Source organism: Onychostruthus taczanowskii, unplaced genomic scaffold (genome assembly GCF_017590055.1).
Source record: "Onychostruthus taczanowskii isolate IOZ18803 unplaced genomic scaffold, ASM1759005v1 scaffold26, whole genome shotgun sequence".
Lineage (NCBI taxonomy): Eukaryota > Metazoa > Chordata > Aves > Passeriformes > Passeridae > Onychostruthus > Onychostruthus taczanowskii.
The window spans coordinates 5,673,692-5,698,120 of record NW_024499906.1 but is presented as its reverse complement, the minus strand read 5'-3'; the positions used below and the strand labels follow the sequence as shown (position 1 = coordinate 5,698,120).

Here is a 24,429-nt window from a genome sequence, read left to right as displayed (position 1 = left end):
CCTATGTGCTGCTTGTTGGCACTTCTCTAAAACAGCACTAATGATCTAATAAATATGATTATGTAAGAGTGGTTTGTCTCCTTTCAGCATAAGCTAACAATGCTATTACAGACCAGAGCAAAATACAGTCTCTTTGCCAGATTTCCCACCAAAGTGAAATAAATAAACTGGAATGAATAGAAAGTGTTACAGACCTGCAATTGAATCATATTTTACTGCATTTCTGTTGATGGATGAGGTTAAATAAGGTCTGAAATTTTGCCTTCTAGTTAATTGTTATGGCTTAAACATGAAAAAAAAAGGAATGGAAATGACATTTCAGTCAGTGAGAGGAAAATAAACAGAAAAAGAACCAAGGAAAACAGAAAATAAAACCGGTGAGATTAAGAAAATCCAATGAGAATGTGGGGGCCAAATTGTCATGAGAGGGACAGAGACCACAGCTAGTCCTGATGGCCTCATGTTGTTTCATTTTATCTTCTGGCAAATGACACATGGGGCTGGAGGAAAGAAATACAATAATTCTAGGATTATTTATTATCAGAGGCTATTTCTTGATAGCCTGCCTCTTGTTGAAAAGTGCAGACTTACCACTGAGAACACTTTCTTCCAGAGACTGAGCATTTGGCAGCAGCAGCCCTCAAATGAGCACTTGCAGCTTGTGGGATATTTTCTCTTCCCTCCTGAAGCTCACCCCCTGTCATTTCTGGAGTCCCCACATGATCAGGTCAGCTCTTCATATACTCTTGAGGATGAGTCAGTGAAGTTTTTTCTAACAAAGCTGAATGCTAAACTCTTCGTTAAATTACCTGAACTTTCTTTGTTCACATGGAGAATTTCTAGGGTGAAAGAGAAGGTATCTTTCTAACAATGCCAGGAATAAGGAAGTCTTATTTCTCTTTCACTGGAATCTCATTTGACTGACTTTGAGTCCTTGTTTTGGCTGATAGGCTTTTCCCTCATTATTAATCTTAGGTATTAATCCTATGTTAACAGATGTATAATACTTTTCAACATGTAGAGGGCTGACACTGAAAAAGGGAAACACATAAGGATTTTCTTACCATGTGGAGAGAAGAGTAGCAGACTCAAGATTAAATTTCTTTGTTTTGCTTTCTTTGACCTTTTGTTCTGATCTCAGTGACATATCAACCATGCTTCTGCTGAAGAAAACCCAGACGTCAGAAGTCACTTGTGCTTGCCAGCTCATCCTGGGCATTCATGGCATACAGAATCCTTTGCAGAAAGGAGCCCACTGCTATATTAGAAAGGAGAACAACACAAAATCATTGAGATGAGTGCTCAATAAAACTCAGCTTTTGAAATTCAAGGCAGGTCATGCGAAATGTCTGCGCACCTTGATGAGTTGTAAGTTTGGCATGACGTCCGTTTTGAGCACTCGTGGTGAAGTCATTTTCCCTCTTGTAAAACACTGTTGATTGAACCACAATTATGGTTTTGATGAGGGACTTTGAACTGGCCTGCTGGAGTCACAGGCGATTTCACACAAAGAGAAGCAAATGTACAAAGAATGGGTAGCAATTTCCTTTGGGTACAATATGTACTTAGCTGACATGCCTGTGCAGAACAAAAGGTCTGGATATTAAACCATCCGTTGCCTCTGCTGAGCAACAGTGCAAATTACTTCTGACAGCCATTAAGAGATGCTTCAGTCAAGCACCCATAACCGTACAGCTCTTCACTAGAAAATTTGCTGATATTTTGAAAACATTGTGATACTTCACTAGTCTCAGAAATCCTTGACAACTTATCAAAGATAAGAGTCGATGTCTCTGCACTAGTAATTACTCCTCTAACCAGATAAAGTGCCAGATATTCACCTTCCTCTTAGGAAATGTGAAGTCTCTGGAAGATAATAACATATTTTTAAGATATTTGGAGCAATTGTCCATTCTGATCCTCTCCAATAATGTAGTTTCTAAAAGCTGCTTTTGAGAGGGCTGGGAGAATGCTGGCTGGTAGCAGATTTCCATTCTCCCACTGTTGTTAGTTTGTGCTTGTAAACAGTGACCCAAAATAGAAACGTGAGTGTTGTTTGAACAGCCAGTATTTGCTATGAAGAAAGTGGCTCAACAAGTAGGGGCAGATCCCGCAGCCTCTGCTCGAATGAGTCATCTCCCTGCACACAAGTGGTGCTGTCAAATTCAATAAGCCTGTCTGTGCAAGGCTCGAGGATCAGACTCATCGGCCTCCCATCATGCATGGCATGGGGACAAGGATGTGGATGGCTTTTGCATTGCTGATCCTCTGTGTGTTTGTGCACAGGGTTTGTGAATCTACTCTCAGTGGGCGAGAGTGTGTGAGGGAAAAATGCAAAAAAGGTGAAAATCAGCTGAAAATTACAAGGTATCTTCCCCTACTTAAACAAAGTCCATCAAAGTTAACACGCCATTGCACAAAGTACTGCATTGAATATAAAAATGATTCCTTGAAAGAGTCATTAAAATTGCAAAGTCAAGTAGCCAAAAATTAAAGAAGGCCAAAGTTTAGGCTGCTCACACCCCATTATTTCTGTATTTCTATATTTCTGCATTATAATGGAGCCTTGAATGTCATGACTACATAGCATTTAGCTTGTTTTTTTTATGGGAAGGAAGCCCTTGGAGTCACGTTGTCTCTGTAGGTGTCTGCTTGCCAGTGGCTCTGTCCCTAACTTTTGAAACTATCCATCAGTTTCAGCCAAAGCCTAAAGATACTGTACTGCCACAAATCTGTGGAAATTAGAGGTCCAGTTGAGGAAAGAGAGGCTGCTAGAGATGCAGTGAGAGAGAATAAGAGCAATGTAAATCCAGCCCTTAAGAGCTAACAGAGCAACCTGAGGGAGGAGAATGCTTAAAATACTACAGGTATGAGAAAGGCCTCAGCTGGTCTCATGCTTTATTAAAAACTTGGCCACAGTCAAAGTTTACCTCCTCTGTTGTCTAAATGGGATAAATATGTATTGTGGTAATTCTCCTTCCAAAGGTCACCCTGCAGGCTGGGCTCTTGCTGGTCCCAGAGCTACTCACTCTTCTGCCCAGCTCAGTCCCACACTGTCAGCACTTCCCATGGGGGCATTGCTGCAGCACTGGCTTGGTCCACAATGTGGGGATTCCCTCATCCTGCATTCCCTGCCCTGCTTGCTGCTTTCCATGAGGAGTGCTCATTCTCCAAGCCATCTCTGAAGGTCTCAGTCATGATGCCTGGCTTCAAGGAGAAGAGATTCAAGTCTTCTCCACTGTGGAAATGTACAATAAAGCTATTACACAGCTGCCCTGGGAGTTGTTGGCAGGACACACTGTCCCTCTCATGCAGCAAGGTGACAGTGAATGTACAAAACCCTGGGGAGAGCAGTGCAGGTGGCTGTCTGGAGAGAGACTGGCCATGGTCAGGAGCAAACACAAGCAGTGATGGATAAGCCAGTGGAGGAGATGGCAGGCTGGAGTGGCTAAGCCTGAGCCTGTCCTCCTTCTACAAATAGGAAACTGAGGCTCAGTGAAAGGGCAGCTCAGACGCTGCTTCCCTTATGGGGAAGAGCCTCCTGAAGGAGTGCAGAGGTGTTTCTCCCAGGCAGGAGCTGAAAGAGTGAAGGGGAGTCTGAGCTTTGCAGCAATTTGTAGCTATGTGTCATTGTTGCTACTCAAAAGTGAGCATCTGTTTTAAATTAGTGCTCAAACCCCGCTCTGCCCTGTGAAACAGAATTTAAGATCTTCTGTGAAGCATGACAGAGTATCACACCTCTATTTTTTAGAAACCATATCCAGTCACTCCCCTGCTGCCCCTCCTATTCACAGTCTATGAAGCCTTTTGGCATGCCAGTATTGTAAGAGCAAAGGTTTCAAGATAAAGATTTTTATGTAGGTGTAATAGCTTTTCTGAAGCCACCTAGTATATCTGAAGAAAGCAGATGAGTTTTGGGGTATGTACACTCCTCAGAAAAGATGAGGTGAATTTCAAACCTAACTGCATCTTGGGAACAGTTGTTCTGGGTTTAATTAGACCTGTGTCTGAGCTAGACATCTGACAGCACCCGTGGAATATAAAGACTATATTGGTGGTTATCTCCTAGGGGCAAAAAAGATGCAGGTAATTTATGATGTAGAGCACTGGGAGATTGATAATTGGGAAAGGTGCAGAGAGAAGGATGGTAATGTGTTCTAAAACATTAGTATTCAGGAAAGTAATGAGATACAGTTCCCAGATTTGCCTCACCAAGATATTGTAGGATCTTCTTTGATAATCAGGGCTGGAAGATCAGAAATGGAACAACTACACTGTAAGGAATGTTGCCTGTTGGAAGCACTTCATCCCAGCTGACTCTTTTGAAGAGTTGAAGGCTGTATCTTTTGACAGGCTGAGAAAGAAGATTTCTTTTGCCTTTGCAAAGTTGTGCCTAGTGCATTTCAAATTCCCAAGCATTTGGCAGATTTTCACTGTCTCATATTAGCTGCTAAACCAAGAATTCCTCCTGGTGAAGAGTTTTTAATAAGATTCTGTAACCAAGACTACTCAATTGCTAATTGAGGGGGTACAGCAGTCAAAATAGCCTGTATCATCTATATCATCTCACTTGCTATTGCTGTTTGGATGTTGGTCGAGATTTCTGCTTTTTCTGTGTGCTTAACCCCAGATGAGAGGTTACAAGTTCACTTGTCCATGTTGCAGGAGGTATCAATTTGTTGGGCTATGCCCATCTCTGAGTGCCAGAGAAAATCACCGCCAACTGGTGGGTGACCAGGCAGCTCCTTCCACACTCCATTTTCCAGGACCCTGATGAGCAGGATTTGACAAATGGGTATGGGGCAGAAATTTCACTGGTTGCCTCAGCTGATGGTTGTGATACATCATTTCACCCCAGAAGCTGACAAGGCAAAGTGGATCTCTCCACATCCTTCAAGAGAGCAGGCCACAAGATTCCTACTGGTCATCTCAGCCGCACAGATGGAGAAGTCTGATCCTCTGGAATGAACAAGTTCCCTGCTCACAGATCCACTCATCCTGGCATTGCTGCAGGCCCTGCCTGTGGAAGCAGACCTCAGCCAGCCTCCTTGCCTGGGGTACAGCATTGACAGAGCAGGTCTTGGGGAGCTGCTTCTTAGGCACCAACGCATTTCTTCTCAGCATCTGTGACCTGAGAGGGTTGAAGGCTTGTAGGTGGGGGTATATCTGGTAAAAAAAAATACTCCTTATGCTAGCAAGAGTCCCAAATTTAAGTCTATATTCCAAACCAGAGCTTTTTAACACACAGTGCTAGGAACTCTTCAGTATTGGTAGTGCTGGAGTTTGTGCTCTGAAATACTCTAAAAAAGTCATATTGATGTGACATTTTGTGACACAGGCTCTTGTGGGTGAATCAGAGCTGACACCTAGATAGATAACGCCAGCTTCCAGGAAAGCTGCAAATACCTGGAAAGGAGGGGCTTCCTGCTGCCAAATTTTTCAGGTAATGTTTGTATTTAGTATCATTGCAGATCCCCTACTGGTTCCTGGCCATGCACTTGTCCTGCTAGAGTATCAATACTAAGCAGAAACCTCCTCAAGACTATCCCCCCATAACCCTCATCACTGTGGTGCTGGTCTTGTGCTAGATTCTGCCCTAACAGCTCAGCCTGGTGCTTGTATCCTCCTCCCCGCTGAGGTCTCTGTTCTGAAAAGGTGTTGGAGAGATGATGTTGGACCAGGGGCAGCAGCAGGGCCACAACCTGAGAGTGTGTCCTGGGAGGGCTCTGTGGAAGGCTGGCATAGTTGGTGCGGGCTCCCTGCCAGTGCACAACATGATAATGACAGGAATAACTGCACAGAGTTCAGAGATGACCTTAAGTATCTCTGCTCCTGGAAACTCTCTTTGTGGACAATAATGCATACATCAAAGGATTAAAGTATTGCACTCAGTACGTGACTGTGGGCACATCCTCTCACTCCTCTTTTCCTCTCTTGCTGGTTTTGAAGACGCAATTAAAACCCAGTGACTTCTGTCACAGGTGGTGCAGAGGTCAATAGCACCTGACACGTGTGACTCCATACAAGAAGTGCCACTTGGTTCAGTGGCAGCAGCCCAGCTCTCTTGAGGTTGCCACAAAGTCTGAGAAGCCTTCACTCCTTTATTTCCCTAGAAGATAACAGGATGGCTTTGAGGCAACAGGCACACCTAGCTGTTGCCCATGCGCGCTGGAGAGCTCATGGATCCTCTCAGATGAGCATGGGAAGGTCAGATCCATGAGGTGTGGGCACCAAAGATCTGTGCATTGATGAGCTTCCTGGGCTCCTGAGTTGTAACTCCAGTTGGAAAGCCATCTATGATAATTTTGAATTAGCTGACTTCCATCTGGCAGCGAGTCAGAAAGGTTCAGCTGCAGTGGGTGAATTCCTTGTTCCTGTCACTTTGCCTCAGTAGACTGATGTGGAAGGGTGGAAGGTGAGAAATGACTAGCAGAGCAGCTGGAGTAACATATGGCATTTTTTGTGCTCTTTGTTTTCCACATCAGGCCCGTTATTTGTATTCTGCTCACATTATGATAAAGGCTGAGCCTCACCTGGGTGGCAGAAGATGGAAGTTACCTTGGAAACAACAGGAACACCTTCATTGCTTCTAGACAGCTTCCCCCTGGCTGCAGGCTTTGTACACACCAGCAGCCAGCTGGTCTCCTTTTCCTGAAGTTGCTGTTTTTCTGTTGTGCCTTTTCTCCCTCGATGGAAAACGACCACTTTGATTTACCATCTCCTGGTGCTGTGGGGCATCAGATGGGGAGTGGTGCTGCACTGGGAAGCAGCAGTAGGAGTTTGGCTTCCTCGATTTCACACAGCTCAGATGTCGCCCTAGGTCATGCCAACCCTTCACTGCCCTGACAGCAGAGGTACAAAGCAGCTGAACAGAAAAGAGGGAACTCCAAGCAGTGGAAAGGATCATTAGGCTTCCATGGCCTCAGTGCCAATGGCATGTGAGGCCCTGCAGAGCAGACACATGACCGACCCTCTTGTGGGTCATGTGGAAACATCTAGAGGTATTTACAATAAGATGATGAGTATAAGGCTCATTGAGGGATGTGGTGGGAAAAAACACTTTTGGGATTGTCTACAATTTGTTTTGGGATGTTTTCCAAGGGCCATGGGAACGTACAAGACTTAGTTTAGGATATTGGGAATGGATTAAAAGTGGGGAAAGGAAGGAATTGAGGTAGATTGGAAAGCAGCAAGTGTGGGGAAAAAAGAGTATAAAAGGGCAGGTCAGTGTCCCTGAGTCCTGCCTGCACTTGATCACTCCAATCTGTTCTGTATTCTCATTAAAACCTATTTTTATCTGGTTTAAACCAGAGTGTTCTTTCTGGTCTGAGTGGGTGTGTGTGAGCACAGCCAACGTGATGCTGGTGTGGCTGGCGAGCAGCAGAGGAGGGCTGAGTGGTGCAGCTGCGGCAGGGCTGTGAGCGGGGGGCTTGCATGTCCAGGTACCAGCAAGGCCCTCTGAGAGAGACTGTCAGGCAAGGACAGAGAGAAGATGTCATTTGCCCCAAATTGTCAAACTCCTGGCCAGGTGTCACATGAGCAAGGACAAGTGGCTACAGCCCTATGAAGTGAAGCAAGTGGTTGTGATGTTAAGCAGCTGAGAGCCTAGGTCAGCCATCCCCCCCCCCCTCCCCCCCCCTCTAAATCTGCTTATGAGAATTGTTTGTGAATATTTATGTTTGGAATAATTATTTGGAAGAAGTCACAGCTGCATCTGCTCCTGCTGAACTGACAGTTTGCATTGCTGTCTCCTAGACATCTTAAATTCTCACTCTGAAAGAAAGACTTTGTTTTTTAAAACTAAGGCTTGATTTCTATGCTGATTCAAAGTGGGTGTAATTTCGAAGAGCAGTGGGACTTATTACTGGTTTAAGGACCAATGTAAGAAAACAGATGAACTGAACCAGTGGCTGTTGCAGTGACAGCCACTTTGGGAGGACCCAGAAGCGGCTGCTATGAGAAAATCAGCCCTGCACAGGTAATGCCTCAGCCTTCATGCTATATTTGAAAAGAACAGAAATGCCACATTTGTGTGAGATCCTGTTGTGGGTCATCACTTCCCATACATCTGCCAGAGCTGGAAGCATCAGGAAGATGCATTTCAGAGGTGCACAACAACAGAGAGCCACAATTGTGTTCCTCAACCATCTTTGTGAGCACATGAGAAAAATTTCAAGAGTGTCTGAAAGACACTGCAGAATTTGTTAGGTTTTCCCCCCCCCAGCATATAAACAATTGCATGCAATTAATAAAGACAGGAAAACATATGCATGTGTTTTGAGAATTAGGTAATTATGCAGTTAGATACTATATGCACTGTATGCAATGTGGGTGGCAGGAGCTGAGGATGCATGCACAGAAAGTTTTCAGATTCAGATTTTTAATGCTATATGACTCTTAAATCAACAGGTGATTTGTAATTGGCTGGACAGAAATCACAATAAATTTACATTTCAGAAACAAAACAAGTCCCCAGGATCAATTAGCCCTGGATTCTTGGAATCTTCTGGAGCATTTTACATCTTCTTTAATGTGGAAACTCCCTTTCCGACTGGACAGAAATATATTAATGTTCCATCTCAACATTTTTTTCTAAAAGAAAGATATTTCTACAATGCCATTTTGGTGCTATCAATATGATGCCATCAAAGCCCTAAATAAAACCCATTTCTATTGTCGTTGATTATTTAGGAAATGCATTTTATCCCAGGAAAGCCAACATGCACAGGGCATCCACCAATATCCATTCTGCCACAGCAAAAGCAAAAAATAACTCCACAAATAGGTGTTTGCGTTGGGAGAGCATAAACAGAGATTTTACCCAGGTATTGCTGTATCATATTCTAACAAAATTTTGCATCTCAGACAGTATGGTAGCTCAAGATATTTGTCCTGAAGACATATACAAAGCAATCAGTAAGTCTTCTTGAAAATGTCTTTATTGCTTTTAATTGTGCATTGGTAACAGCAAGCTCAAAAATTATTTTTTGGTTCTTTTCCCTTTCTGTTTTGTTATTAACATATAATGTTCCTTAAAATTCGTTTTAAACACCCAATTTATCATACGCCTACCACAAAAGCCTTCTTTTTACTGACTGTACTATGAATTACACACCTATTTAACATTTCAGAAGAGGGAGACCTCACTCTTGAGCAGGAATGTTCAACATCAGTGTAAATAAAGGACACCTATGCCAGCCCAAATCAAAGGCAAGCACACTGAAATCTAGGCTGGCAGACTTTTCATATTCAGGAAAACCTCTCTGACATTTTCTTTTTACAAAACAGGATTTCCTGATATGCCTGGAGTCAGTATGGTGTGACATGGGCTGGCACTGCAGAATAGCAACAGCATACATTAAATCTGTGTTGGAGCTCGTTACCAGAAACACTGCATAGTAATTATGGTGAAGATTCTCTGTGAAATAGATTCTGGTTTTTCAAATGAGATTCTGAAAAAAACACCTCCTAACATTGCAGCAGAAAAGCTTTACAACTTGTCCAAATTGTAGATGTCTCATCTTCTCCCATGAAAGCTTACAGAGCTTGTAATTTACTGAGTTACTGCTTGTTCTAATGACTACTTGAGGGGATGGCTTGGCATGAGTAAGAGATGAGTTTGTGTATGAATTCAGTTCAAAGGTTCATGCAATTTACAGAAAGTAATGAAAAGCTTGACTTGAACTCTCAACTCCTCTTGCCCCCACCTCAAGATCATAACACTGATATCATCAAGACTTTAAGAAGCTGCCGCAGAGTGGGGGCAAAAAAAAGAAGAGTCAAAACCAGGTTCCCAGCTCGCACCAAGGCTTGATTAATTAGAACCACGTGTCCCACAGATGAATAGTGCACGATGGCAAAGGGGCTGCTGCACTCCCGTTAAGAGAGCTCTCCTCTCAAGCATGGCCTTGGACAGGGCAGGAGACCAGGATGGGGCCAGGCAGGGCAGAGAGCAAACAGCAGGGAGCCAACTGGATCTGGCCATCTGCGACATCTGATGACTGGTCCCCAGTTTGGAGGAGGAGCCAAAGGACAAAAATCAAAACAGGGCACAGAACAGCAACAACAAAATTTTTATACAAGGAGCCCTCATCCTTGCTCCAGACTTTGAATGAGCAAGGACTGCATGATGCGCTCATCAAGTAATTTTTTCTCAGCTGTGAAGATTTAGCTAGTCATACCATGCTCACCTTGTCATCGCTTTAGTTGCCTAAAAAAGTCCCAGACATTTCTAATACTGCTTTTCCAATAAAGAAATCTACATTTGCTCAGAAAGTAGAATCTTAATGAGGCCTTGATTGCTGAGTTAAAAAAGCATGAGGCAAGAGAAGTCTGTATTAGGGGAAGAAAAATAAAGAGCCCTTATTTAAACCCTCCTCTCACCTCAAAACAGAAGGCTCAGGAACTGAAAAGTGATAAAAGGCAAACACAATACAAAATCAATCTCTCTTTCTCCTGAAGGCAGGAGGGTTTTCAGCTGGCAAAATAAATTGTCCATTAGAAAAAAAGTGGTATCTAAATGCATTCCACGTAAGCAGTCATTTGCAACTCTCCGAGACTTCTCTGCACATGAAGCCTGTGTCTCCAGCTCACACACAAATGCAACAAAATAAGACCAAGTTTTCAAATATTCATTTCTGGAACTTAAGTCACTGCTCGATTAAACATGAAGTAACCCAGACACCATCTCTCCGGGTAGCCTTTTTCCAAATTACAGGAATTTTTTTCAAATTACAGCAAACCCCACAGTATTTACACCTCCAAACAAATTACCAGCATCTCATAAATAAAATTGTTTTCATGTATAGGTACTTTGAGTAACTGCTTAAGAAGGATCCTAAACTTTTGAGACAAAGGGCGAAAGCACAGGTCTCATTTTAAATAATTAACACAGAATCACAGAATCATTTAGGTTGGAAAAGACTTCTAAATATTGACTCCAGCCTTTGACTGATGACCACGGTGTGGACCAAAGCATCAAGTGCCATATCCAGCTGTTTCTTGAACACCTTCAGGGATGCTGACTCCACCGCCTCCTTGAGCAGCCCACTGCAAGGTTTAACAACCTCTTCTGCTGCTAACCCTCAGAAGAGGTAAAGAACTCTCAACATGATTGTAGACTTTTTTAAATGTCAGATTTATTTCCTTCCTTACTGAAGAGCTGCTCTGGTCTGCAAATTAATGGACAAAATAAGCCTTATTTTGATTTTCACATCGTATGTGCTTAAAAAAAGACGGATTTCTGATGACAATCCCTACAAATTGAAACTCAAATTAGATTTTCTCTTCTCATATACTACCATTTTACAACTAACTTTGAAAACCTTGAGGTTTTACTACTCCTGCTACCCCTAGCTCTTCCTGCTACAGTACAGAAACTGTACTGCATACATATAAACCTGTATTTATGTACAGACACAGAGCCAGAGAAATAAAAGCACTGGGCAAATGTAAAAGCTGCCATTTGAGTTTATACTCCCCAGCAGGAACTCGTCAAGCAATGTTCTGCACACAAATATAATGGAGATTTTTCAATGGCCTTCAGGTCAGGCTCAGAAAGAGTATCTTAAGCATAGCAGGAGAAAAGGGAAAACTGCCAACTCCATTGCAAGATGAAATCTAGAGCTCCTTAAAAACCCATTTATTTTAATTAATTATCTTTATGTGAACAACAAAAAAATATACACATCAAAGTTTTAAAGTAGCAAATTTATATTTTTTTTAATATCAGGACTTCCCTTTACTAGTTTAGTTTTAGTACAGATGATCCTCCCTAAGAGAGTATTTACAGACAAGGAAAAATAGTTAAACATCAGGATATTTATTTTGCATACAAATATTTACAGAAAAATACTTACAAAAATTAAGTATTCAAATTTTTATGGACTTCACTTCAAAAAAGCTTAATGCTTTCACCTTATAAAAACATGTTGCCTTTACTGTGCTCAAATTTACTATTCAGATCTCTGGATTTTCTTATAAGAGCTTTCTTTTGTGCTTCATCAAAGCGATTGACTTTGAGATCCTGCTCTCGGTCAAACGGCCTTCTTTCCTGAGGTTTGCTCTTTTCTTCGGATGCTTTGCTCTTCAGCTTTTTCTGGTGCATGTCCATGAGAGACTCTGACCTCTTTGACTCCTGGAAAAAATGGGGAGGAAGAGGAAGTATTAAAGAATATCAACAACAACATACAGAAAATCCAAATGGAAAGACTGAAGTCAGGAAGGCTAAAAATTCCAGAAAAAGAAGACAGCTTAGTAACGGTATACAGAAGGATAAATTTAGCATACATGGAGTAGAAAGTGTGAGTAATCTTGGCTAGGCTAAAATACTAATAATTCACTGATGTAGATGGCCATAATGTTATGGGTAGCCATGATGTTGTTGAATCTCCACAGACAATACAGATAAATTATAAAGATAATGCAAAAGAAATATAAAAATTGCTCTGACATTACTGGCAGAAAGAAGACACCATGTCAAAAGAAATAACTCAAAGTACAAGCCTAGTTTCCTATACACATCTCCTAAACACCTAGATTTGGTCACTGATAGGAGCAGAACAAGCTAGACACCCTTTCAACCTTTCATGCAGTATGATGGGTTTTTAAATGTGTGCTCCTAACTCTGAATCATCTGTTGAAAGCCCACAGGACAAAGTCACAGTTTTGAGCTGGAGCATGTATTTTGCCAGCTCAGTGGCTTTAGCTGCATTTCTTAGAGAGCATGATCCAGCTCAAACACAAGATAAAACTTCTGCTGATTTCACACAGGAGCAGGATTAGTGCTCCCAAGACCATGAGGCCCCTCATTTACTCAGGTACAGTGCACTTGTGTATCTAAACCAATTCTCTCATCAAAAAGTGCAAAAGTTGAGCAGATCTGTTTTCTCATGATTTTCCTTCACTTCCTGTGCAAACACTTACTACATCACACATGCAAATAATAGCTTATTCACGAGTTAAGAAAAGATTCTGATGGAAAACAGACAACAGTTATTCATGACGCAACCGTGCCAGCGCTGACAAAATTGCACCAGAGAATGTATGTCGTATCAGCATCAAAAGAAGAAACTACTTTAAGAATGAAATCTGTTCTAGTGAAGTATCCTTAGTAAATGTCAGTGGAGAAATAGGAAAGAATAGAGAAAAAAACTTTAAAAGAAAAATACCCACAACAACAACCAGAAAATCAGAAAATAGCTGATATAATAAAAGAGAAAAAACAAATAACAAAACAACCCAAGAAACAATGTTCTTGAACTTGGAGACAACTCCATGAATCTTAGAAACAGCAAAGGCCTGTGTATGTTTTATTCCACCAATGGCAGAGAACAAACCCCATAGTTTTACATGAAAACTATTCTACTATATTCATAGTGACAGGAGAAACAGACACTAAAGAAGAACCTTAAGAGAGAATGCTAATAGCTCTGGATTTGCAAGTCTCTAAGTCAGGAAAAACGTATGATTTAATGAACCACAAATAAATTATCAGAAGTGCCAGATAAATATGTAAAATAAGCCAAAGATGTGATTTTCAATGTAATTGTCCTCTCAAGAGACAAGACTGCCTTCCATAAGAGTTCAGGCCATACATCAGGGAAAAACTGGAAGTAGGAGCTTTAAGGCAGGCAGTGGCCCACACACTTTGAGGGACAGGGCTGACAGAAAAGTGAGAGGGAATGTGACATGGAGTTCAGATTTCTAGTAATCAACATCTGTCTGTGAACATTATCTGCTCCTGTAGAGACGGAGAAAAACTACATGTAATGAAGTTCCTGTAATGAGTAGTTAATGTAATTAATAACAGAGGGTAATTAATGCGGTGACCTGCTTAGCCCATCAACCCTTTCTTAGGTTAGTGCATATGTTGGCCTAAAAGTTAAACCTGCATTGTTGTTTTATTCTTCGATGCCAGTAATTGGGTGAAGCAAGCTAATATTTGAACTAAGGTCCCAGCAACCATGTCATGACATGAGAATGATTGAAGGAAAGGTAATACTGAGGTAATATACACAAACCCAAATTCTGTCACTTTGCAGAGGACCCAGTCCTGCTCTTGTTGACATTAATGCCAAGGGTTCTAATGCCTTAAAACAGCACTAGGTTTGGGCACTAAAAGGGAAAACTATAGTGGCATCACCATGGAAACCAGCAGCACTAGAAATGAGAACCAGAAGAAGAGTGAAGAACTAAAGGAAAAGAACTAAAGGAAATAGAGGAAGTATTTTGTGATCACACTTACATTGTATGAAGTCACCTGCTCAATAAGCCTCTTGTCCCTCCCAGATAATACCATTTCTTCGTTATCCTTACTGCTTGACTTTTTTGCCTCTTCTCTTTCCTGATGAGTAAAAGGAAATCACATGCTATAGTAATCAGAAAGTAAAAAACAAGCAAATCTATATCTACTTTAATTAAATCTAGAGGGTGAAGACCATGATACAGGCCATCAGATATTTTCTGCTCAGCTTGATGGAAGAAGAAACATGCTAACTGGAAAGTCAATAAGCTGATACAGAGTATCTGACTACTGCAAAATGAGAGCGGAAATAAATGTATATCAATGATATTTAATGTTGTTACTTCATTGCCTTCATCTTTAGGCTTGAATTAGTAAAATTTTACCGACCAACCCACAGTATCTTTGCTTTGTTTTCACAGAACATCAGTAACAACTACTGCCTGCAAGTCCATATAAATGGATAAATAAATGCTCACCTTGGCTTTTCGCTCTCTGTCAGCTGGAGTATCTGTCCAAATAGATCTATCACCTGATTTGTCATCAGCTCGTCTCTTGAATGTTCTTGGGCCAAATCCAAAGCTTTTCAACTCAGGTGGAAGCTCTGTCATCCATGATTCCCTGGTAACTTGTTTGGGTTCATCCTTTGCAAAAGAAGTAGGGGTGGAGGGAAGAGTGAAAAAAGCATGATCAAAAATTACTGTCTGAATCTCTTGGCTTCCAGCAGAAATCACAGACTTTTTTTCTTTAACACCTGCACACACATAGCATCCCAAGTTGAACTGCAACCAGGTTTACACAGAAATAGGCAAAGAGAAAGACAAATACACTCCAGCAACAAAATATTATATATTAAGAAATCCAACTTACGCTGTCTGCTGAAGTAAGCTTTTCTTTCATTCTCTGAGCTCGGCGTTCAAACTCTTTAGCCACATCAGACTCCACTGGTCCTTTCGCAGGCATTGGGCCTATTAAATTGTCTTCGTCCTCGCTACTATCTGTCAGCTTCCAAAAATAAAACATTTCTTTCAAACACAGTGCTAAGAGCATCAAGGAACACTTCAGCTTTATAGAATTAAAATTACTTTGTCTAGAAGAGCATATAGACCTAACGTAAGGCATTTCCCAGACAATAAAAACCTGGATTAGAACTCCAGATTAGACCTGTTCTAGTGCTTGAACACAGTTTTTTTGTCTCCAATTTGCCAAAAGCAGCATCTCTTGTCTGAGGTAAGACTGCTGGTAAAGGCAGAGGCAGCACACAAAGCCCTGCTACTTTACAATGCTCTGCACACAGCCATGCAGCCTCTCTGGCTGTGGGTGAATTTGGAACACACATTCATACAACTTCCATATTTTGGGCTTTACCATCACCAGCAACATTTGGATGCATTTCCCTAATAAGGATCACAGTTTCACACTGCAAGAACTATTTTGAGCTCAGATGCTATAAGGATGTCAGAAAGAATAAAGTGCAAGGTAGGGTACCAGTGGCATGCATGGTACTATGGCCCTGCAATTACAGCATCTCCAATTAATCCCTTGGCTCTGTCATTCACTTCTTTGATCCCACATGGATCCCTTCAGGAAGAATTTCTTCACTGCAATGGTTATCAAGCATTGGAACAGGCTGCCAAGGAAGTGGTGGAGTCACGATTCCTGGAAGTGTTCAGAAAATGACTGGATGTGGGCCTTAGTGCCACGGTCTAGTTGACTTTGGTGAGTCCAAAGGCTGGCCTCAATGATCCTGGAAGTCTTTTCCAACTTAATGATTCCATGATTCTGACATTGCATTCTAAGGAATTTTTTGGAGAAGGGCTAAAAACTTAAATTTGTTAGGGACTAGATGTCAATAAAAATCTTCCTACTTGCCAAGGGTTGTACAGAAAGCTCACTGGTGCCTCCCTCCAAGTTCAAACGGTACAGATGTGGATGGAAGCAAAACTAGACAGAAAATGGTGATGCCACAGTGCCCTGGACGCAAAGCTATGTTGTCCAATACCTACAGAAGTGAGTGCAAAGATTTTGCTACAGTCTGAATGTACATGATAAAGCAATGGGAGTAGGATGACAGGGCTGTGTAGCCAGGAAGCACAAAGCATTACTTGAGAATACACAAGGCGTTGAGTCATTAGATTCACTAAAGCAAAGTGAAGAGTCAGCATGCCTCTAAAGATGTACCTGAATACAAAATAATTAAATACATATTTTAAAAAGCCAACAAGAAATTACTCATATTAAAAAATAAGAAAAAGAGTATTATTAGGAAGAGGTAACAAAAAGATAACTATTAGGAAGAGAAAAACGGTAAGTTCTGTAATACCTGTAAAAAAGCTGTTGCTTGAAGATGTATTTATGAGAAGAGAGACTTTTTTGTTTGCAAAATATAAAAGCAGACAGCAGACATCTCTGCCTCAAGAGATTTGTCACTATGATAAATTGCTTAATCATTATTTGGAGTTAGAAGACGATGAGTACCTCAGAAATGTCAGATAATCTTTCTGCACGATGAATTACAACAACACTCACTGTAGGAGGCTAGAGAATTATATGCTTTGCAACTGCTAACCAAAAAAGTGAAGTTTTAGAGCTGCCTTTGCATTCCTTCTTCCTAGTGTGTCTAGCATCTCCCATAGTATCTGGGAGTTAAATGTAAAAATGTAAGTATTTTTTAAATAAACAGAATAAACATTAATTCTCTCAAGGAATTAATATTCAGTTTATCATAGCACGAGAGCGATTCGCTTGCCTAAGCACTGGTATCCAGCACCATTTTTGGTGTCTTAGGTGCTGTGGTGTTAAGAGGTGCTGCTCAAAAAGGGCATGACTTTCTCTAAAAGTGCTACTACCTACCTGCCAGGCCGTCCCATAGGCAATTTGGATCCCTCAGAATGGTACTAGAAGCCCATGTTTAAGGAGTTCAAGCTTCCCCACAGTTGTATTTTATCACACATCGTGTTCCTGAATGTTCTTCAGTAGCACATGCATTATTTTGCAACCAGAACTTCTAGCTAGTTTATACCTAACATGACCAGAAAAGTCAAAAAACATGAACCAAAAAGGCACGTCAGTGTCACTGTCCTGCGCCTCACTCCCAGTCATAGGTATTATCCTGCAAGTGCCAAGAACAACTTAGTGACACTGTAATGCCATTCTTGATTGCATTCTTTTGGATAAACTTATTTAAAGGTTGTAGCCACTAGTAAACATCTTTAAGAAAGCGAAGATGTGTTTTCTGCCTGCAGTTTAGGATGCCAAGATTGCATGTGTTCAGTGAGTGCACCATCTATTTAACAGCAAAAGCACAACAAACCAGGCCAGTCTTTTTGTTTTGTTTTTTTTTTTTTTTTTTTTAAAGGCTTAGTTATGCTCAAGTATTTGACTCCAGCAAAAATATGCCAGACACTTTCTGGTCCAAAATTAAACTGTCATCCTGAGAAGTGTCTGGTAGTCTCTTTCAGGCTGCAACTTGTTTAACCATTTCAGATAGCTTGTATTAAAACAAAAGGCTTCTCTTTGCACCAACCTGGGGACGGGATTCTGATGAAACAGATGGTCCTATGAAACACCTGCTACTTCTGGTGTCCTCTGAAGCTTTCCTAAAGCCAGGTGGTAATGCAGGACCTATAATGGGCCTTGACAGCAGAGAAAAAAAAAAATTAAAAAAAAATTTGTTTTTTCAGTTGAGGGGGGAAAATATAATACATCAGTATAAAAATCAAACATCAATGAGAAGTATGACTTTCCTTCCTCCCCACACCAAGTGTGCCCCTGTGCACACATACTGTAGAAATAACTGAATAAGAGTGCCTCCATTTTCCAGGAGGACCTCTGCAGACAATTTTGATGCAAAAAAACAAACAAACAAACAAACAAAAAAAAAACAGAACCAGGAAAGTTGCAGCATGTAGTCAAGGAAATTCACTTTTTTCTTCCCTAGCTTCCTTCATCAGATTCAAGAGAAATGAAAGGTGATAAGACAAATATACACTCCTCCTTCACAATCAACAAACTCAATTTCGTTCTTCTTGTCTTGCACCTCAGTTTCATTGTCCTTTAATAAGCAGAAACAGTGAACTGCTCTAATTTTATTTTACCTTGGAGTGGGAAAGAGAAGGAAGATTTTGTGAGTGCAGGTAACTTCACTGATTTGTTTTTAAGCAGCAGCTCTGAAAGAAATGTTCATCAGCTGTCTTCACAAACACAGAAAGGTGAGAATCTCTTTTCAGCGGTGAAAAGAATACTACAAACTGAGCTCAAAGAAACCGTGCTTGCCGTATTGAAAGTCTTTTCAATGTGGGCTCCTCTTAATAATCCACCATAATATTCTTTAAAGTTAATAAAAACTAATTAAAAACTTAAACAACTGTCACCTGAAGACACATGCAGGGGACAGTATTCTCACAGTGTAAGAGCAGACTTTGTTTATTATGACCTTCAGTTGTGAGCTTTAGCTTATTAAATGTAACAACACCTGAATTGAATTTACTAATTATGGCCTTTACTCAATCCCAATAATCTAATCAGGACAGCCCTGCTGCAGTGATATTGTTGCCAGGGTTTAAAGAGGGGAAATAAGACACAAAGTCTCACTGAAGAACCAACCACAGATACACAGACATGAGCAATAAATATGAGCTTAGGCCAGGACAAGGGCACTGGTGTGGTTTTAAACCCAGGCAAGAAGTCTGGGTTAATTTTGAAGTTCCACCTCCACCTAGCTGCTACAGTTTTATCTTCCTTCCTTCCTGACTACTTTTTTGTTAAGACCATGTTTTAAATTTCTAATGTAATTTAAAGAGTTTAAACTTATACAGATATAGCAAAAATAATCTTTTATTTTAGTACACAAATACTTTTAGTCTTCATGGAGAGACAGATAAATCAAACTATAAAAAAAGCTCTCTACTGAAATATATATATGAGAACATCTCTGTTGTGGGTTGTATCACTGCAGCCTGTGAAAAAGAACCAATCTCAAATGCTCTGTCTTGATTCTGTCACAGCTCAAAGGGCCTTTAGGGAACAGAAAAGTAGTTTACATATTCATCCTTCCCATCCTTTCCATTCCTTATGCTTTTTCTTTTCCACTACATGAATATCTCTTCAGTCCTTCCTCAGCAGTACAGAGGTGACATGATCCTTGACAGTTTACTGAATGTCCAGAGGGTCTCTGAACAGGTGAATTGAATCTAAACACCAGTAATATTATAACTCTGATAATATATTTACTCTAATAATATATTAACTACTAATAAATAACTGGCAAACACATTTTACTGCTGTAGGTAACTTCAGTACCTGTACCATGTCAAAAATACCTCCCAAACTTATGCACTAAGCTTTAATTTAAGGACTATTGCATTTTATATATGGCAAAGACTGTTCTCCTGTTTTTGGACTTGGAAGACCTTGCTAATGCACATTTTGAGATGGATGTTTCAACATTCTTCTGATGTATAATGTAAAATTTTTTAAGATCACCTTCACTCTTTACCTTGATGTGTGAACACTTCAGAAATATTTATGAGTGGTGCACTTCTATCTGACACTAGTAAACAGTAATGTAATATTCAAAGTTGAAGGAAATCTTTTCACATATATATATTTTATGCTGGAATGATTCAAACCATTTTCAACAAGCTGCAGATTGCCACATGAGCTGCCCCTAATCATGAACACGTTGCTTTGACAAGTCTGAAAAAGATGTAAGAGAATAAAAGCTTTCCTAAAAGAACGAGTATGTCACACAGAACTGATAAACAGCCTGTCCATACACTGAAACAAACGACCTGCATTTGTTTCAATTATTCATGGCTCAGTTGGCATCTGGCAATCTGCTCAAGGCTAAGGGCAATGCAGCAGGCAGACAGCAGCACTGTGTCTGCGCCCTGCACAGCTCACACGCCTCCCAGACTCCCAGGTGTGCGGGGGTGGAAGACAGACAAGGCTCTTCCCACACATCTCACTGTTCCCACCTATTCAGGGAATCAGGCTGGGTGCAAAACAGCTCTCCTCAATCTGCTTTCTCAGTGCGTGCTAGGAGCAATTGTATGGCGAGGCAGGGAAAAACAATACAGTGAGTGCCAAGTGCCTTCTACTGCTTTAATTTATCACAGACACAGAGCAGACTCTTGCCTCAATGTCACAGAATCACAGAATATTCTGAGTTAGAAAGGAACCACAAAGATCATCAAGTCCAGCTCTTGAGTGAATGGCCCCTTCCTCTTTCATTTTACCACGAGTATTCATGTAAAAAATCAAGAAAGTAAGAAGGCTACCTCTGCTGATATTAGAAATTACAAGCGTTTCTTATTTTTAATAGAGAATACATTATTTTCAATGAACTGCTAAATTTTATGATTAAAATAATACTTTGTGCATACACAACACAAGAAAAAAAATTAGTTGCTTGTGGGACCATCAAAGCACCAAATGATCCCACTGAGCATGACACCCGCAACTACAAGAGTTTTTTAATTACAGCAGTGTAACCAAATGTACACGAGAAAGATAACTCCAAATAACCTTAGTTACATAAATTCTTGCTTAGTTACATAAATTTTATGCTGCCAAGCATCATAAAAATTTATGCAAACTAAAAAAAAGAATTAACTTCAAAATTTCTTTTGAGATGGTATATTTACACACACAGCTCAACAGTAAATTGAGTCACTTTCCTGGAACTGAAAACTCATACCTGACAGGCAAGTATTATTTTATCTACCAACTCCTATTGCTCTGAGGAAGATAAAAGTGATCAAGGGACTCTTGTACTTCTCATCAGGAAGTATCCCCTTGGAAGCACCAATTCCACTATGGACTATAATTTCAAATTACAGAAGGAAGTGCCCAGATTGATGTAAAGACTAAAAGGCTGTGAGACACGGATGAGTTCTATAAAGAAAATCCATATAATATTTTGGGTGGGAAGTATTTTATAACTGTAAGCAATCAAATGGAAAGCTTCCTGATAGAGACCATAAACAGTGTTTATTTGTGTAGACCTGACAGCCTCTTTTCTAGAAACCTACAGTGTTCAGAGTAGTTTTGTACCTGGAGATATGTGAACAATAATCCTTGATGCATTAGCAAAGGACAGGGTATTGCACCACACACGAGGTAACTGCCCCAGGCCCTCAGAGACCAGAATGAACACTACAGAACTACAGGTCCTTGTACCTGTAGTTTGTTTTTTCTCCACTGATCTGAGACCTATCAAAAGAAATGGAGGAAATTTGACATACATCTCAGAAAATTTACATTAGCTCTTTTACTCTCCTTCCAACCTGGCCTAGGAGGGCTGGTGCTCTGTTTCGAGGGAATGCTGTCCTTGTTCTTAGAACATGGAGGAAGCATTACCTCTAATCATCTCAATCTCAAGTGCACAACTGAAATGTTCTGTAATAGTGACACAAAATATTTAATCTAAAATAATTGTGTTTTGAGGAAAAGAATCTGAATATAATTCCATTTTAATTACCTCTCTGGAGAATCATCCTGTTTTTTAAATCCAGGAGGAAGAGCTGGCCCAAAAAAGCCATCATCATCATCGTCTTCATGAATTCTTTTTGGCTTTCTGCAAATACAGATTTCACTTAATAATTACCTTGACAAGCATAGCAATTATCTACATTTTAAAAAGGAAGAAAAACCACATAAAATTATTTCATAGGGTCTTCTGTACTAAATATCCTGCTGTTACCATGGAAACAGTGCAAAAGGATACAAAATGATTTGAAGCAATTAAAAAATGGGGAGTATAAGACTCACTTCAAAAACGTTCTGACATTTAAAAAAGAAAAAAAAATTAAAAACAACATTAACAATGCTTTTGCTGTAGAAAGAAGTTTAGTATAATGTTGAAATACCATTTTCTAGTCAAAAAGTAATTTAAAATTCAGTACTTTCTCCATTTTTGTATGCTGTCTGCATTTTGAGTAGTATTTTTCCTGTTCTATTCTAATTAGCTGAAAAACTATTGACTAAGAAAACAAGAAAAAAATTGAATAATAATTACTCTAGCACTCATTAGGATGGCATAATGACCTTCAAGTCTCTTATACAAGGCTTAGAGCAAACACACACAAATTCTTAACACAACAATTGTGAGTAATCAACCCAACAAATGAGAGTATCTGCAGACTCCTGTTACTTACTAAACAATTCAGGTTTTTTTCATGAGTCAGCTTAATTGAATGCATAAATTCATGTCCATAAACAGGTCTTACAGCCTCTCAAAGAGAGTCAGTATACCAAAACCAGGGCAAAAACTCAAGTACCAAATACTTATGTACATGGTAAGTGGTGTCAGTCCTTAGCATAAACATGCAAATTTGCAAAACTAAAATAAAACATATAAAAACAGAGATCTGACTGCCCCAAGTAATTTAATTCCACCGTAGGGCATCAAACAGGTCAGCTGAACGTTCTTGGCTGTGAAGAACACGGAGAAAATGTAATCAAAAGTTTTACACAGGTAGAGAGTTTACCTTTTTTTATACAACATTGTTCCTTTCTCATAAGTTGGACACATTACGTTTGCAATACAATTTGTAAATATACAAATAATCCAAAAACATACTCACTTGGAAGCTGGATCTCCTTCTGTCTCCTCTTCAGAATCTCTGTTTGTGTCTCTGGGTAGAGGAAGAGATTCTGAGTCGTCATCACTGTCAGGAGTTTCTGAGCTACAGCTGCTTTTGTAGTCTGGAGGCAGTGCTGGTCCTGCAACTAAACATACAGTTATTTGGGATCACAAAATCACAGAATGGTTTAGTTTGGAAAAGACCTTAAAGATTGTCTAGTTCTAATCCCCCTGCCATGGGCAGGGAACCTTCTACTAGACCAGGTTAAATAAGGATGCCTACCAAATGTTTCAGATGGGTATGATCTACCATGGCATTTCCAAAACACATATTTACTTGGAATTAAGCTTATTTAATCACTGCTCTCTCCAGCATTTAGAGAAGATATCTAAACAACTTTCTAGAAGTTACTTCTTTCAGCACCTTATTTCCATCAACAAGCTACGCTGAACTGTTCTGACTTAGGACGTTACTAATCCATTACTACATAAGTATTCTATGGAACAGGGCTAGAAAGCCCTGTTTTGTGTAACAACTAATGTACAATGGATGTGGCATAAACCAGTATATTTAAAAGAAGCACTTTAATGAAGCATTTGAAGCTCACTAGTGAAGAAACACATCATCTGTACATACACGGCGTGGGAGACCGTAAATTATTAAATGGGAGCATTTGTGACCATAAAGTATTAAATTAATTGCCAGCCTCCTTTGGGAATGGTTTAATGATTAAGGTTATTCCCAGTTCAGCTAAATGTGAACAGCAGGGACAGATTTAAGTACTCTGCTGAAAAAGGGATGATTTAAGCATTCAGAGAATGAATTCAAAGAATTGTTGCTGTCAGAAGGCCAGGACAGTGGATGGAGCTCTCATGCCCCAGTAAAACCTTCATGCTCTGGGGTAGTATCTCAGCAAAATTAAAACTCGGACACTAACACTGCTAACAGGCCTGAGCTGCTTCTGGCACTGTGCCCACCAGCAGACACTGATCTTTATAGGTTTATTTGGCTATAGTACCACATGCAGTGGGTCCAGAAGCAGCACAGCCATTGACCCTAACAGCAATGCCCTCCAAACAAGACCCCTAACACAGATAGCCTCACAGGCTCAATCAACAAGGAGTCAGCTGGAGCAAGCAAAAACCAGCAATGGCTTTACCTCCCAGGTAAGAGGCCTTCCCAATCCAGGGCAAGGCACCCATTTACACAAACACAGTACAAACAGCCCATGTTCCCATGTAATGGAGATTTGATTCTACTGATGATTTAACATCCTGAGACACACTCACCATTCCTCCTCTTAATATCTCAAGCACTGAGTACAAGATTTGCAGGACAGAGAGGTGCTTTGGTGAGGAAAAGACATTGTTCCCTTTATGAATAGTCAAGGGTCAGATGAAAAGATAAATGGTACCAGGAAATTAGATCTCCAGTTGAAGAATTGCAACTTTTTGATAGTACAAAATACAACCTAATGCATATTATGGTTCCATTGTTAGCTGACAAAGGCTAGGCAGAAATCAAGTCCTTCGAGCGAGCTTCACAAAGCTTTTAATCATGTTTAGCACAAGACTAGTTACAAAGCATCCAGGCAGATCT

The 24,429-nt window shown here is 40.3% G+C and overlaps 1 protein-coding gene across 1 annotated transcript in view; it reads right to left on the bottom strand.

Annotated features, from left to right (window-relative positions):
• Positions 1 to 11,802: 11,802 nt before the first annotated feature.
• GPALPP1 (GPALPP motifs containing 1) overlaps positions 11,803 to 24,429 on the bottom strand; it is a 16,744-nt gene continuing 4,117 nt past the window's right edge. The window contains exons 2-8 of the mRNA XM_041407399.1: positions 22,831 to 22,975; positions 21,726 to 21,821; positions 17,769 to 17,877; positions 15,113 to 15,247; positions 14,722 to 14,886; positions 14,246 to 14,344; positions 11,803 to 12,136 (exon numbers count right to left, since the gene is read on the bottom strand). Of these exons, the coding sequence (XP_041263333.1) occupies positions 11,918 to 12,136; positions 14,246 to 14,344; positions 14,722 to 14,886; positions 15,113 to 15,247; positions 17,769 to 17,877; positions 21,726 to 21,821; positions 22,831 to 22,975 (968 nt within the window). The 3' untranslated portion in view covers positions 11,803 to 11,917. The remainder of the gene's footprint in view (positions 12,137 to 14,245; positions 14,345 to 14,721; positions 14,887 to 15,112; positions 15,248 to 17,768; positions 17,878 to 21,725; positions 21,822 to 22,830; positions 22,976 to 24,429) is intronic.